The sequence below is a fragment of the Antrostomus carolinensis genome, unplaced genomic scaffold, assembly GCF_000700745.2.
Source record: "Antrostomus carolinensis isolate BGI_N321 unplaced genomic scaffold, ASM70074v2 scaffold25438, whole genome shotgun sequence".
Taxonomy (NCBI): Eukaryota; Metazoa; Chordata; class Aves; order Caprimulgiformes; family Caprimulgidae; genus Antrostomus; species Antrostomus carolinensis.
In genome coordinates, this window is record NW_010335494.1 from 5,024 (window position 1) to 18,662 (window position 13,639).

The window sequence follows — 13,639 nt, forward strand, 5'->3', positions numbered from 1 at the left end:
GAATATGTAGCCCTTTTTACATTCAACAGAACAAACAATAGCATTAAGAACTGCAGCCATACAGACTGTATAGAACTGTACAGTTTAATACCTATCCTGTCTTAAACTTCGATTACTGGAATGAAAATAAAGGGCTTAGTATATTCAAAACAATTGTAGACCTGGATTTTCACTGCCCACCAGCACTGTGGTACATGTTAAACTTTTCATAATTACTATAAAACCTTGCAATATGTCTACTTAAGCAAGGAGAGGGAGGAATGTCTAGTATCAAAAGCACAACTCCTTAATTTTGTCCATTACGAAATGAACAAACACAAAATATGGTCCTTTCACACACATGTTTTTCAAGCTGTTTCTCAGTCATTCACCTGGAACTGGAAACCACAAAAGGACTGCACCACTTAAAACAGCAGACAGGTAAACTTAGTAAGTCTTCCAACTCAAAATACCTTCCTGCTCCACCAGCAGACACACTGTGGCATAGCCCTTGCCCTGTTTCTGCACCTTAAAGGCCATTCTTCTGTATTCCAGCTCCACGAGCAGTGGGCATGCACGAAGGCATGCAGTCTGTTATCTTGCTCAGATAACAAGACTAACGCCTCTAAAACCTTCTAAGCAACTGCCTTTGAATCAGGTCCTGCATCTGGCAGGAGACACCTGCCTCTGCCTTTGAGCCTCTGCTGCTCTTTTCTTCTCCAGTTCCTCTGCCTTCTTCCGCTCCTCTTTTATCTCCTTGTATCTCCATTTGGGGATCTGCAAATAGGGGTCGTCCTTGGCACTGCTCCTCCTTCTCACGTTTTCTGGCTCGTAGGTGGGTGGAGGAGCCTTGCTGATACGGACTTTGGGGATGACAAATCCTGGCCTGACACTGCTCCGCCTGAGCAGGTGGAGGGGCAGGAGGCTTGCTTTCCTGCTGGCTACCGTGTTCATCTGGGAGACACTGAGGCTGGCAGGCTGCAGGCTGGCTCGCCGGTCCTTCTTCTTGGGGATCAGTGTGATTTTGGAGTTCTGAAATAGCTTCTCATAGCTGCTAACATGGTCTTTGTCATGAGATCGGATATCCTCAGCTCTCTGCTTCCTAAGGATTTCTTGCACAGCCAGTCTGCGTTTCCCCACACAAGGCGGGCTGCCTGGGCACACCGTCCGGCACGACAGAGCAATGAAAGGACTGCTCAAGCTTGTTGTCACCTTCACCATGTGATCGAGGACCCCGTCTTCTTCTGGGTCATAGTACGACCGGAATGAGACAGCTTCCCTTAAGCACTCAGAAACCCTCTGCAAACAACTTTTTGGCTCTGCAGCCTTGGCAAGAAGTTCCTTCATCTTTGGCCATTCTGGTTTATATTGATCACAAAACTGTTCTGGGCATGGCCTGTCCATCAGCTTTCGCATGATGAAGACAGATTCTGATCTTCCCGTGTAACAAGCCCATTCCCATGGTGTCATTTCACGGCTTGGGTCAGTCGCGTGAATATTTGCCCCTCAAAGAAAAGAAAAACAATTAGTGTTAATGAAACTACCCACACTTTTGTTGCTATGATCAGAGTTGAATCAGGCAGGTCCCTGCAAGAAAACGTCATATATGATGTACTAGAGTATTTGTATCAAAATAAAATGCAATAAGGAGAGATCAGGGCTTCTGACTTCCTGAACTTCTGATTTATCAAAAAAAATAATAAAATAAATTAAGGCTGTATATATGAAATTATCTTAAAACAATGCGAAGAATGAATAATGAATTTCAATTGCATTGAATGTTGCCTGCCATTTTAAAATCCATTCACTCAGGCTCGTAAGAAAAGAGTGATCAACACAGAAAGAAACAATGCTGCACACAAAAACCTTTCCCATATAGAATACTGGGCTTTGCAGCCCATTATTTCAGAAGAGAGATCTTGGGCTAATAATCACAAGTTCCATGAAAATATCAACTCAGTGCTCCCTAGAGGCCAAAATAGCACATAAAATACACGGAATTTGTAGAAAAGTGTTTAAAAAAAATGAGAAAGAGAGAAAACACTGGGTGTACAATTCACGTTCTCTTATCTCTGAAAGGACACTGTAGAATTAGGGAAAGTTGAGAGGATGATGACAAGGGTGATTAAATATAAGGAAAGTTTCCATACATGTCAGAGAGTGGATAAGGGGCGAGATGGACCTTAAGTGAGAGCCCAGAACAGCAGTTCTCATCTACCTTAGATTACCACCCCTGAGGAAATTAAGTAATCATTAGCAAAAACATGCTACTGTCACCAAGAGGAGCAGCCGTGAGAGGCGACTGGGACAGATGTTAGACAGCAGAGGCTTAGGCATTTGAAGTGCAGTATTAATTCCTGGAAGAAAAAGATTTCTAGTGGATATTATCTTTCAGCCTCCCATTCCCAATTTATCCATCTAATTCTGACATCTGTCCCTATCACCATTATTTCTCCTCATCTATTTCTGCATCCTTTTCCTTTTGATATCTCTGTGTTCCTATAAGCCTCCTCACGTGGGCTTCTGCCCTTGTCTTTTGCTTTCAGGTGCATCTCCTCCAGGGCACCTGGCTGCCTGAAGAGCAGATACAAGAGGAAGCATCCTAGTCTCTGTCCTTTACAACTTCTGTAGTACTATATCCAATGCTGCCACATTCCCTGGCAACCAGAAAATGCCAGGGAAGTCCTCTCAGTCCTGGTACTGGGGTAGAGCATGGTCATTTGTCAATGAGGATGGCATGTGCCTAGTGCTGCTCACACGGAATCGCTCTGTACAGGGCAGGGGAAGCTCAATACTGACAGCACCTTTGGAAGAATTGCTGCAGAACAAGGAGCAGCAACAAGTGTTTTGGGCAGCTAAAGTCAGCAAGACTGTTGCAAAGGACCAACACAGTATAGCTGGTGACTGCTAAAGGGTACAAAAAATCTGACCAAAAACTAGCCTGCTGCTGCCAGTCAAAAATAATCTCGGAGATATGATGAGGACTGGACAGCCAGCATCACGTCCTCTGCATCGCACCCAACTGATCCGGGACATGCCACTTGGGCACATGCATCTTGGTGTTTTAGAGTATATGGGTGAATGAATGACACCAACAGAAGAATGAGTGAATATCCTCTGGTTTCAGGCAGTTATGTTCTTAAGCTGCAAATCCTTTGTTTTATATTCTGCCTTTAAACCAACTGGTCTCAGAGGGTGTTTTGCCTCAGAAAGTCAACTTTGTTCAGCAGATCCACAGCACTTTCTGTGGGACGGGCATGGGCACTTTGCCCAGCTGCTTTCAGCATAACTGAGCTCTTTAACATTCACTTGTGGTTTGCATGTATCTCTGGCCCTGTAGATAATTTTTGAGTTTCTTGAAAAAAGTTTTAAGCTGGGATACGAACAGACTACAATGTTTGACTTCTTGAAAGGCTTCTCTAACAGCTGAAGCACCATTTTCAAACCACCAACACAAAACTGACCTACATAGGTCTTGCCACAAAAGAAAAGACATTCTGTCCCATTGCTTTGGAAGATATAAATGTCCAGAGACTGAGCCCTGAAGAAAAGGCAAGAGAACACAATGATAAATTATTTTTGCAGGGTGGATTATCTTGGTAACAGAATTTCAAACTAGCACGAGGGGAACCAGATATCAGGAATAGCACCCAGGAAGCCGTTTGCTCCAGTATAACCTTCCTCACAAAGGATGTTTTGTCATTACAGGGAAACAGAGGGAAAATAAGCACATGGGGAAAGTGATCAGAAGTTCATGACTGCAGAAGATACAAACCAGTGAGGGGAGGAACAAAGACGTGTCCTCCTGCACCACTAGCCTGTTTTTGAACCAACCTACCTAAACTTCCTACCCCTGAATCTCTCCATAAATTTTAATGAACAGTATACTCTGCTTGTAAACAAGCAAGAGATACAGACACTTGCTTACCATTACATTAAAGAAAAAGACATGCCAGCTCTGATACAGCGCAGCTGCGGGACCTTGGATCAGACTTGTGCAAAAAGAGCTGTGTGAGAAAGTGCTCACTGGGGGCTCTCCACCTTTGCTTGGGGGCTGCATTGAAGCTCAGATGCTCAGCTCTGGTCCTTGCCTGAGGTATGTTGCAGCTATGCCTGTGCTGTGCCTGTGCCTGGCCATGTGCCTTGCTGATTTGGACCCTGACCCACAGACTTAATTTCTTGTTTGACCTCAGACCTACCTTGCCTCCCTGGACTTGCTTTGTCACCATGGACTTACCCTGGCAATCTCTGCAGTAATGGCTGATCCTGGTTATTGCCACCAGCCCCACTCCGTTTCTTCATAAAGCACCCTTGTTGATGAGGCTAGTGCCTCTCTGTGCCTTGCTGTCACCCTTGGTTCTCCTCCCTTGGAGGAGAAGCCCACTCCTGCTGCTGCCTGACAGATGTGTCCCCATGTCTTTCGGAAATTTTATCTCAGGAAACGATACTACAGAGTATTGAAATCCTGATCTTCCAACAGAAATCAATGCTGACTTTGTACCTCCTATCACAGAATCTCTTCTAAGGTCTGATTTATTCTAGTGGTATTGATTTTCTGTACAAATCAGAAGACATTTCTGAACAAACTTGTCATTCAGCAGAATGTCTCATCTGGAAGAGACATGAATAGTCATGTCCCTTTCTAAATGCGATAGCAGTCTTACTGAACTCATTGTCATTTCAGTGTAAGTAGAGCCTACAGGTTTTCTTCTAGGAAAACTGCATCTGCCACTTGCCTTGATTTTACTACAAAAGTTGCCCTGAAGATAATTTTCAGTGCAACTAGTTTGAATACATGTGCCCCTTGAAGATATCAATATCCTATTTGATTAAGAAGGTTTCATGTCCCTTGGGATGCAAAACTGACAACCCGAGTTTAAAGACAGGGAGTGAAAGAGCTCAGGCATCTTACTGAGCTGTTTTATACACAGTATTTAAAGCCACAGCCGCTCCAATGACTTTACTGAAGCAGCACTGAGTTGACACTGGAGATTACAATGGGGCTTGAGACGTGAATTACGACGGGCATTTCTGTGCTCGCGCTGGGGCTGGCTCGCTTGCTGAATGCTGGCAGCAGCTCGCTCCTGGCAGCGCAGCAGCCTGTGACAAACTGCCGAGGAGCGACTGGGTTCCCCTTGTACTCGCTGTGCACTCACCAAGAGCAAATTCACATGTTCCAAAGACTCATTTCAAAAGAGCAAACATTATGGCCAAGTGTCTCAGAGTGCCTTAATCTTGTACTGATTGACCTTGGCCACCCTCCAGGAACTCAAATTTTGGAAAGAGCAGCTACTTTGACAATCCAGCTCCAACCATCTGTCACACGTTGCCATCATCTCTTCCACATCTGACTCTTAAATCCCTGCTCAGGTGGCTAGGAAGGTGAGTTATTTTCCTTTACTGACCTCCTGCAATGCCATAAGTAGGTTCCCATCAACAGATGTCTTACCCAGGCCACTAAACAGATATTGGGTTTAAAAACGTCCTGGCTGTAACTCTTTTTTAAAGACACATACCTGCTTTGTAACTGTACAAAAGTCAGAGACAATGCAAGGAGACTAACACCTGACTATAGTTGTTTTTCCCCCTATATTTCCATGCATTCTTAAGTTTTAACATAGAATTTTGCTGGTTTATTTGTGAAATTGATTTTTTCACCAAATCTTTTAAGAACAATTTCTTTCACCTTCTTCAGCAAACTAGCACTTTATTATCATCACTCTTAAGCCCCAAAATACTTCTAAATCCATTCTGAATGAGCAGCTCACTCCCTCCCTACATTTCACCAGACCGTACAGTGCTAAATTTACCAGAGCAGGCAATTTACCACACTTCCTCTGTGGCCCCTATTTCGAGTTGAAAATGTGAGAACCTGCAAAATACTCACCAAAACATGTATATAAGCTGCTGGTTAGAAACTCAGAGTATATTAACTCTGCACATCTTTAGCCAATGGACATGAAAACAAGAAGGTGGCTATTCAGATGCCAGAGGCAGCAACCACATATTGGACTTTGATATCGATATTTTTGTATGAGAAGTATAGTAACAAGGAATGGATGAAAAGGTTGTCAAATAGTTTCTAGTGACCAAAACAGAAAGAACAAGCTTCCATCAGACCTCCAGTGATAATAACAGAAAGCCATGACACTGTAAGGTCAATCTGACAAGTCATAAGGTCTTGGGATTGAAGTTTCACTTTAAGTAATAATTTGTAATGGGCACTGGAAAATTCTGAATGAGCATCTGCACAAAACACATATTAGTCCAGAAAGTGCATCTGTGTCTAGCAGTACTCCAGCTCTGACAGTAATTTTTAAATTTTGTTTCATAAAAAATTAACTCCAAAATGAATTATCTGATTCGAAAACCTCGATTCCAGTATAAGAGGCTACAGAACCTTGCAGAAAATAACATGGCAGTTACCACATCATCCAAACATTTTGTATGTCAAGTCAACATCTAGGAACTGGATATTATGAAAATGGATGAATGTAATATCACTATGCTTGATAAATGCCTGCAACTTAAAATATACAGATTATGAGGAATTAGACTTTTGTGACAGCAAAATGGCTGAAATGAACTACTTATTCAAGATGTCTCTTGATGAAATTAAGCTGTAGGATTCTCAGTCTAGACAGTAACAATATTCACATGCAATCTATTACCTTTTCTGTAATATCAGATTTGTGTCAAATATCTCCAACTGTAATACAATAATAAATACTAACAAAGACTAATTAATTATTAGTTAATAATTTATATGCCAATTACTTAATATAATACAAAAATACAACATTGTGGCTAAGAGGTGTTGTATGCTGGGATGGCTCCTGTAGGGGCTGTTGTTGCCCTTCCAAGTTTCCTCTCCAGAATCCCTTCACCTTGCAGTGCATACGGCTGGAAATTCAACGGCAGCCAAGGGCCAACGGCAGCCAAGGGCCAATAGCAAGAAACGTTTCCTGTTCTCAGATGTGAAGAGAGGCAGGTGGGCAGAGACAGACCTGCTCACTCTCTGTGCCATGACTCCCTCCTTGCAGCAGGTACAGACCTGCTGGTGCTCTGTTGCCCATAAACCCGGAGACCCAACTCAGGTCTGTAGAGGGGTTTGAAAGGGAGGTTGTTTCCTATGTTGTGAAATTTCCCACCAATGAATTCTACACCCAACTCTCCTGATAGGAGCCAGAGCCGCCAAAGCTCTCCAATCCCTGACCCAGCTGGAGGGAGCAGTCAAGCTTCAGAGTCCCACGGTCCCACCACTATCACCCGCCCCTGCACCATCACATCTGCAGCAGCTGGCAGCAACAGACCCACATGTCTTCCCCAGCAGTGTCATGAACTTCATTATCTCCTTGTCCAAATTTCAATGCTCACACTCCCCGACCTCTCCTGGGGACAACAAATCTCACCCTTTGAGCTCTTGCAGAGCTCCCAGTTTAGTTTCCACAGGCAAACTGAGTGCTCCTCCACCTGCAGCATGTGGCTTCAACGCCTTGTCTGCAATTTATTGAAAAGCTGCACCCCTTTCCAGGAAAGGCTGCACCACACCTCTCAGAATAAACTCCCCAAGAGCCAATTTTTGTCTTGGTTTTTGCCTGTGGCTATCTAGTATTTACAGTTGGATGATGATGAAGAAGCAGCAAAGCACTTTGCATACCTGCCAACATCAAGGCTTTCACACATTCAGTTCGGCCCTGCATTGCAGCTTTCATCAGTGCCGTGAATCCAAACGCATTCCTCTTCTCAATATCAAGCCCAGGAAAATAGTTCAATAAATAGTTTGTAATGGTTATGTGCCCTTTAAAGAAATGAGAAAGCAGAAAATATGTCACAGAATTAAGATGTTGTCTCAAGTTTAAACCAAAAATTACTCCTAAGGGTTTGATAACTGAAAAAACACAAGACAATTAATGAGATCTCTTTTCCTCATATCCTTTTCTGCTCATTGTAGTCATCAGCCTTAGCGTCAGGTGGCACTGACCTGTGATAAGAGTGTTGGGATGGGAGTCTGGAAACCTAGGTTTCCACCCTCTCTCAAATTGCTCTCCTCTCTGAAAAGTCAATTCAAGGTAAGGGAGTAATTGAAGATCAGAGATGGTGACTCTGAGGTTGCAAGGGGGCTCAATTTTGACTCAATGACCAGCACTGCAAAGGGAATTCCTGCAACTTATGGAAGGGTGACTGCAAAGGTTCAGCTTTTTCCATCCCCCCCATAAATTTGACCAGTACAATCATGATGCTTCATTAAAAAGTGATTACATGCAGTAGTTCCAGCCAATAATACTAACAAACCATGCCAGGCCTGATACATGACAAAGGAATATTTTGTGTAGACTCCCACATTTTTATTTTTCCATCTGACAGTGTAAAGCTACTTGTCTACTCTCCAGCAATAGGAAAATAGGGCTGATGTTCCGTTTTGGTAGTAAAATAAATGACTTAAGTTCTGCTTCTAAAAGCAAACGTGTTGCCATTCATGTGCCTTGTAAGCCAGGATAACTGGTGTCAGCAAGGGCGTATGAGTAGCTGAAGACATCTCTGGCTAAATGGTTGGAAGACCAATTAAAATATCAAGTCTTTATAACTGGACTAACAGAACAAGACAAATATCTAGTTCCATTATGACTCATTCAAAACAGTTTTCCCTTCACTTGTCATTCATTTTTTGATGCTTTGACACTTTATAAAATAAGGCAGTCTGTCAGGCAGCTGCAACAATCACAATTTAATTACTAGGAGCTATAAAAATATTCTCTCATCTCACTCTGCAGTCCAGCTGAATATTCTGTGATGCATGTCATTCAAATTCATCTAGAAATGTTACTGAAGCAGATCATAATTCATACAAGACAATTTTAAAAGTCTGTAGTGTCACATCTGGTGCAGATTACATCAGCAGTCGCTCTGTACCAACACAGTCCTGCATTCACTTTGGAAAGCAAGTTAAGAAAATCTTTAGCAATTAATTTAAGATGTTTTCTAGGTGCTACTCTTTATCTCCTAGAATTTGCTGGACTCTGCTACCTTGCTGCATAACTCTCCTGAAACCTGAGTAGATGTAGAGAGTGCATATCAGCTTAGCAAAGCCAGAGTCAGAGAAAACCAGATAAGGAGCTCCCTGTACCTTGCGCACTCTGATGTAAATGAAATATAAAGATATGGCGAACTGCAACAAGCTGAACAAGGCAAAAGTGAGCTGGGTTCAGGGCAGGATCAAGTGACCTGGTCCTGCTTACTCAATACAGAAGCTTCAGATTCACTCACTTTATGGTATAAGTTGAAATCCTACCAGTGTATCAGTTACAACCAGGAGAATCTTTGTGCCCATATTGTTTTGCAGGACATGCTTTATTTCACTGATGTACAGTGTGTCTTCATTAAGGTTTTGGAACAGCTGAAATACTGCTTTTTAACCACAGAAACCAGAGACAGGGACTGAAACAAGAAGAAATAGTAAGATGGAAGATTTTTCAGCAGTTATTATGTTACTAAAGTTGTTCTTCCTTTTGCCAAAAGTACAGCTGCAGGAAGAGACGTTTTGCAAATCTGGGATGAACCTAAGAATCGATCCTGAAAGACCTTGCTCAGCCAAAACTCTTCAGGGGACTACAGATGGCCTCAAACAAGACAGAAAAAATTCCAGCAATAAAATAACAAAGAAAATGAAGAGGTTTATGATTCTCAGAAGCTTTGTGTCTCAGGGATTCCTGAAAACCACTTCAGTTTTAATCTGCAGGAGCTTCTGTCCTCTGAGGTTTGCTTCAAATTTCTAGTTCAAACAGATATCAAATTCAAAGCAAAACTCAAAGCTGCAAAGTTTTTGTTCAAACCCTGTCATATGCTTTTGATTTAAGGCCATAAAGTTTGCTTCAGTTCTCCTGTGCCTGGGCAAACTAGAACTGTGTATGTAAACCGTAAACCAGGTGAGTCCTTCGTGATTTAAAGTCTGCTATGGATGCTGTATTCAGCTCTAAAATAATTTAGCCTGGTCTCAGCCAGTTTGGTGATACTGAATTTGTATCAAGCTCGTGCTGTTTGTAAGACAGATCTATCTTCTAGCAGAACTGGCATGCTAAGGGTACACTTCTTCACTCTGTGAGTCTTATTTAATTATCAACACAGATGTCTGTAATAGCTTAATTCACTTAATTGCTGTCACAGAGGAAGTGCACATAATGATGACAACATTACCTAATAATCTGTGTGATACAGGCAGAAGGATAAGCTGCATGGTAAGGAAGATGCTGTGTCATATAACATCACAGTTTTGAATTGTACCTGCAAAAAGCCTGTGTTTGGTCTACAGATGTCTTCACCAGCAGCAGAACTGAGAATAAAAACTTACTGTAATTTTCCTCCCTTTCCCTTTTTTTTTTTTTAAACCACTCTCCTTCCTTCCTTTCTTTACACTTATTTCAATCTCTTGTCTGCATCAATCTCCCATTTTTTCTGCATTGTCCTTGTACTGACATTTAATGATTTTGCTTCTGCTTTAACAGCATCACCACCTGCCGTAGGCTGCTGTAAATTTACAGGTCTGGAAGGTGAGCTCTCTTTGAGAAGGGATCACACCTCTGTAAGGAATATTGTGAGAGCAAGTGAACAGACCCATTTTCAAACTTGAAATTTACACGCTAAGCAGAGCACTATGTTTGTTATTATTTTTCTATACTAATAAGCTTGTTAAGAAAGTACTGCTTTCCACTGATCCCTCCATCTTTCTCAGGTCAGCCCATGCAAAAAAACTCAGCTCTACACACTTTCATTGAAGGATGAGAATCTTAAATTATCAAAAGCAATATGAGGAACTGAATTCACTTATCTTCTGAGACTCTAAGAAGTCTTTAAGATAATTCTATTTAATTCAAGCTGGTGCTCGGATTTGAGTATAGTGTCTGGGCAGTCAGGAAACAGCATAGGCAAGCGTGGATTTTAAACTCTAGCAAAATTAAAGAGGCCTCCCTGTTGTCTCCTTTAGCATCTGTACCTGGTGTTACAGATGCAGCCTCTGGAACACAAGGAATGACCCCTCAGGACCACTGCCTCTTTCCCATCCAGCTCTTCCTCAGGGTCTGGCCATACGTGATGGCCCACCTGGTCAGCAGGTCATAACAAAAATGGCAGCACTTTCTGAAACCTTCTGGCATCACCTTACAATTAACTGAAATAACGTGGATTTGCTGTTAGACTTTCCACAGGGACACACATACTTGTGGTACAAATAACAGTGATCTCTCGGAAGAATCTATTTTGCAAAAATATTATTGTCATTTTCATGGCCTCGAGTTAAAAAAAAAAAAAGAAAACAAAAACCACAAATAAATCCTCCACTACAGGAAAGCTCGCATAAGCTTTGCTTTCAGTTCTTTATAATACACTGCTTAGTGTTACTACTTAACATACAGCAATAATTAAGCAGCATCATTGCACCATAGCTCCTCTAGTTGCAACGTTAACCTCACAGTAATCTCTATTAGCTCTACAGCAGTGTCTTGTGATAATGAATTAATAACTGGTGTCAACACTGCAGCTCAGGATTATCATAGGCAGAGGAAAACATTCAAGTTGTTAGGAGTTTGTATAAGCTTCTGCTGACTACAGTAATTTCCAGTTGCTTTGGGGATCTATAACAAGTACTGGCAGAGAGTGTCAAGTCAATGTCAGCCCTCTGGATTAATTCTGAGCTCATTATCATGAGTTATAAAGGTCAGGAAGGAGTCGTGTTAAACCTTTTATAGTCCAATATTATATTAGGGCAGATAAATAAAAGTAGGTTTGAGTTTTAGAGACTTCTCCAATTTCTTTGGAGAGCTACTATACTCATGACTTTGCTATGAAAGTGACTACTGTGCTCACAATTCTTTCTTCTAGTATTCAAGACCTATCTCACAGCGACTTCTTTAGCAGAGTTCACTTTTTGCTACAACACAAAGCAAAGTTAGGTACTACCTGGAAATGTCTAGTGGGTATATCAGTAAATTAACATCAAAACCAAACTGCTCCAATCTTTAGGCATGGCATGTCCATTGATTTGGCCTGATGGAAATTTGTTTCCTCCAGCCAGCCAGGGTCTGTGAGGGAGTACTATGTCCCACGAACTTCCATGAATATCCCATTTTCTTCCTCAGTGAGAAGACATTATAAAGACCAGGTATGCATTTCCTTGTAAAGTGTTTGCCTTTGAGGAACACGCTTGAGGGAAGTAAAAGAAACCAGGGATGCAGAGCCAGGCAGCCCTTGGAACAGCTTTTAGACTACAAAGCGATGGCCTCCTTGGTCAAATTTTTCCTGATTTACATGCTTTAGCACTTTGTTAACACTTGCAAGAGAAAATGACAGCTTCCCTTAAAGGTTAAAGCACGGTTAAAGCACATTTCTGTGATCTGTTACGTTTGTTCACTGAATATTACCATGCTGGGTTGGATAAAAGAAAACCTGAGGATAAACTCTGCTCTCGCTCCAGTCTGCATCAGTATTAACATGGTTGATGTCAATATATAATCAGTCTGTTATAAAAGCAGCATTGGCAAACACTGAATCCTGCTGAGACTATGTAAATAGGGGGTTTCTTAGTTTTAACTATGGAGTGGTTGAAGAACATCTTAGCAGCTAAGATACTTCTTGATGACGATACGTTTTCCTACAATCAGCAATTACTACAGACCCACTGAGGTAGCTGCAACAAGCATGAGAAAAGAGATGCTACCAGCACTAAGACAGCACGTTACATGACCACAATGTTGACTTGTTGCTTGCCAGAGCAAACATAGGAAAATAAGCTTAAAGAAATAAAGCAGTACAGTACTACACACTTGGGGTAATTTTTTTTATTATTATTTTTAAGTTAAAATAGTTAATGGCATCTAATAGAAATGTATAGCCTTTTCTGTCTTCATCCATTGAATAAATATTACCATAGATTAATTATTTCAAAGAAAATAATGACAAACTTAATTAGGAGTGGGCTTGGCCATGTTTATTTTACGCAGAATAATTTATTCTCTTTTTAGGGCTTTGAAAAAATTTAAAAAATAATAACCACGACACACATTCCTCCTAAGACTCAGTATTCAAGAGGTGAAACAAAGAGCCTTACCTGCCTGTGCAGCTGTAATTAGTGCCGTGTTCCCTTCATTGTCCTGCCAGTTCACATCAAGGTGAGGGCATTGTGCTAAGGCTATGACAATATCCACATAGCCTTGGTAACAGGCAACGATAAGACCATTCTGTAAGTAAAATATAAAGAGAAAGTTAGGTTTATTAGGTGCAGAAAAGTTAACTGGGGAAGCATACTAATCTCCTTTTTTTTTTCCCCCAGACTGAAGAACTGAAAAGGTATCAGCATAACTAGTGATTAGCTCCAGGCACAATGTTCAGATCCAAAACACTGCTTTTTATCTCTGCCCTTTGGCGAGTAACATTTGGTATTCCTCAGATATACCTAAGAGAGTAGGTATCATCTTATGCTACTTGGAAAATAACTGTTTATAAATGGCTTGTGCTTATATGGCTATATACTCTTATATCCAAATCAGAATAAATCAGGTTTTATTGTACAATAAAATGAATCCAGAAGGCAAGATGAACTGGACATGATCTGAATATTAATTATCTGAAAAATAACTACTTGTTCTCTGAAAGGGAACCGGTAGGCAAG

At 41.4% G+C, this 13,639-nt stretch overlaps 1 protein-coding gene across 1 annotated transcript; it reads right to left on the reverse strand.

The window, feature by feature from the left end:
* Nucleotides 1–474: 474 nt before the first annotated feature.
* On the reverse strand, nt 475–13,208 carry ANKRD33B (ankyrin repeat domain 33B; the record flags this gene model as incomplete). Its single annotated transcript, XM_010174581.2, has 3 exons — nt 475–1,484; nt 7,640–7,780; nt 13,079–13,208. Coding segments are annotated over 3 exons (1,122 nt in total), but the record flags the coding sequence as incomplete, so codon positions are not given.
* Between the last annotated feature and the right edge of the window lie 431 nt (nt 13,209–13,639).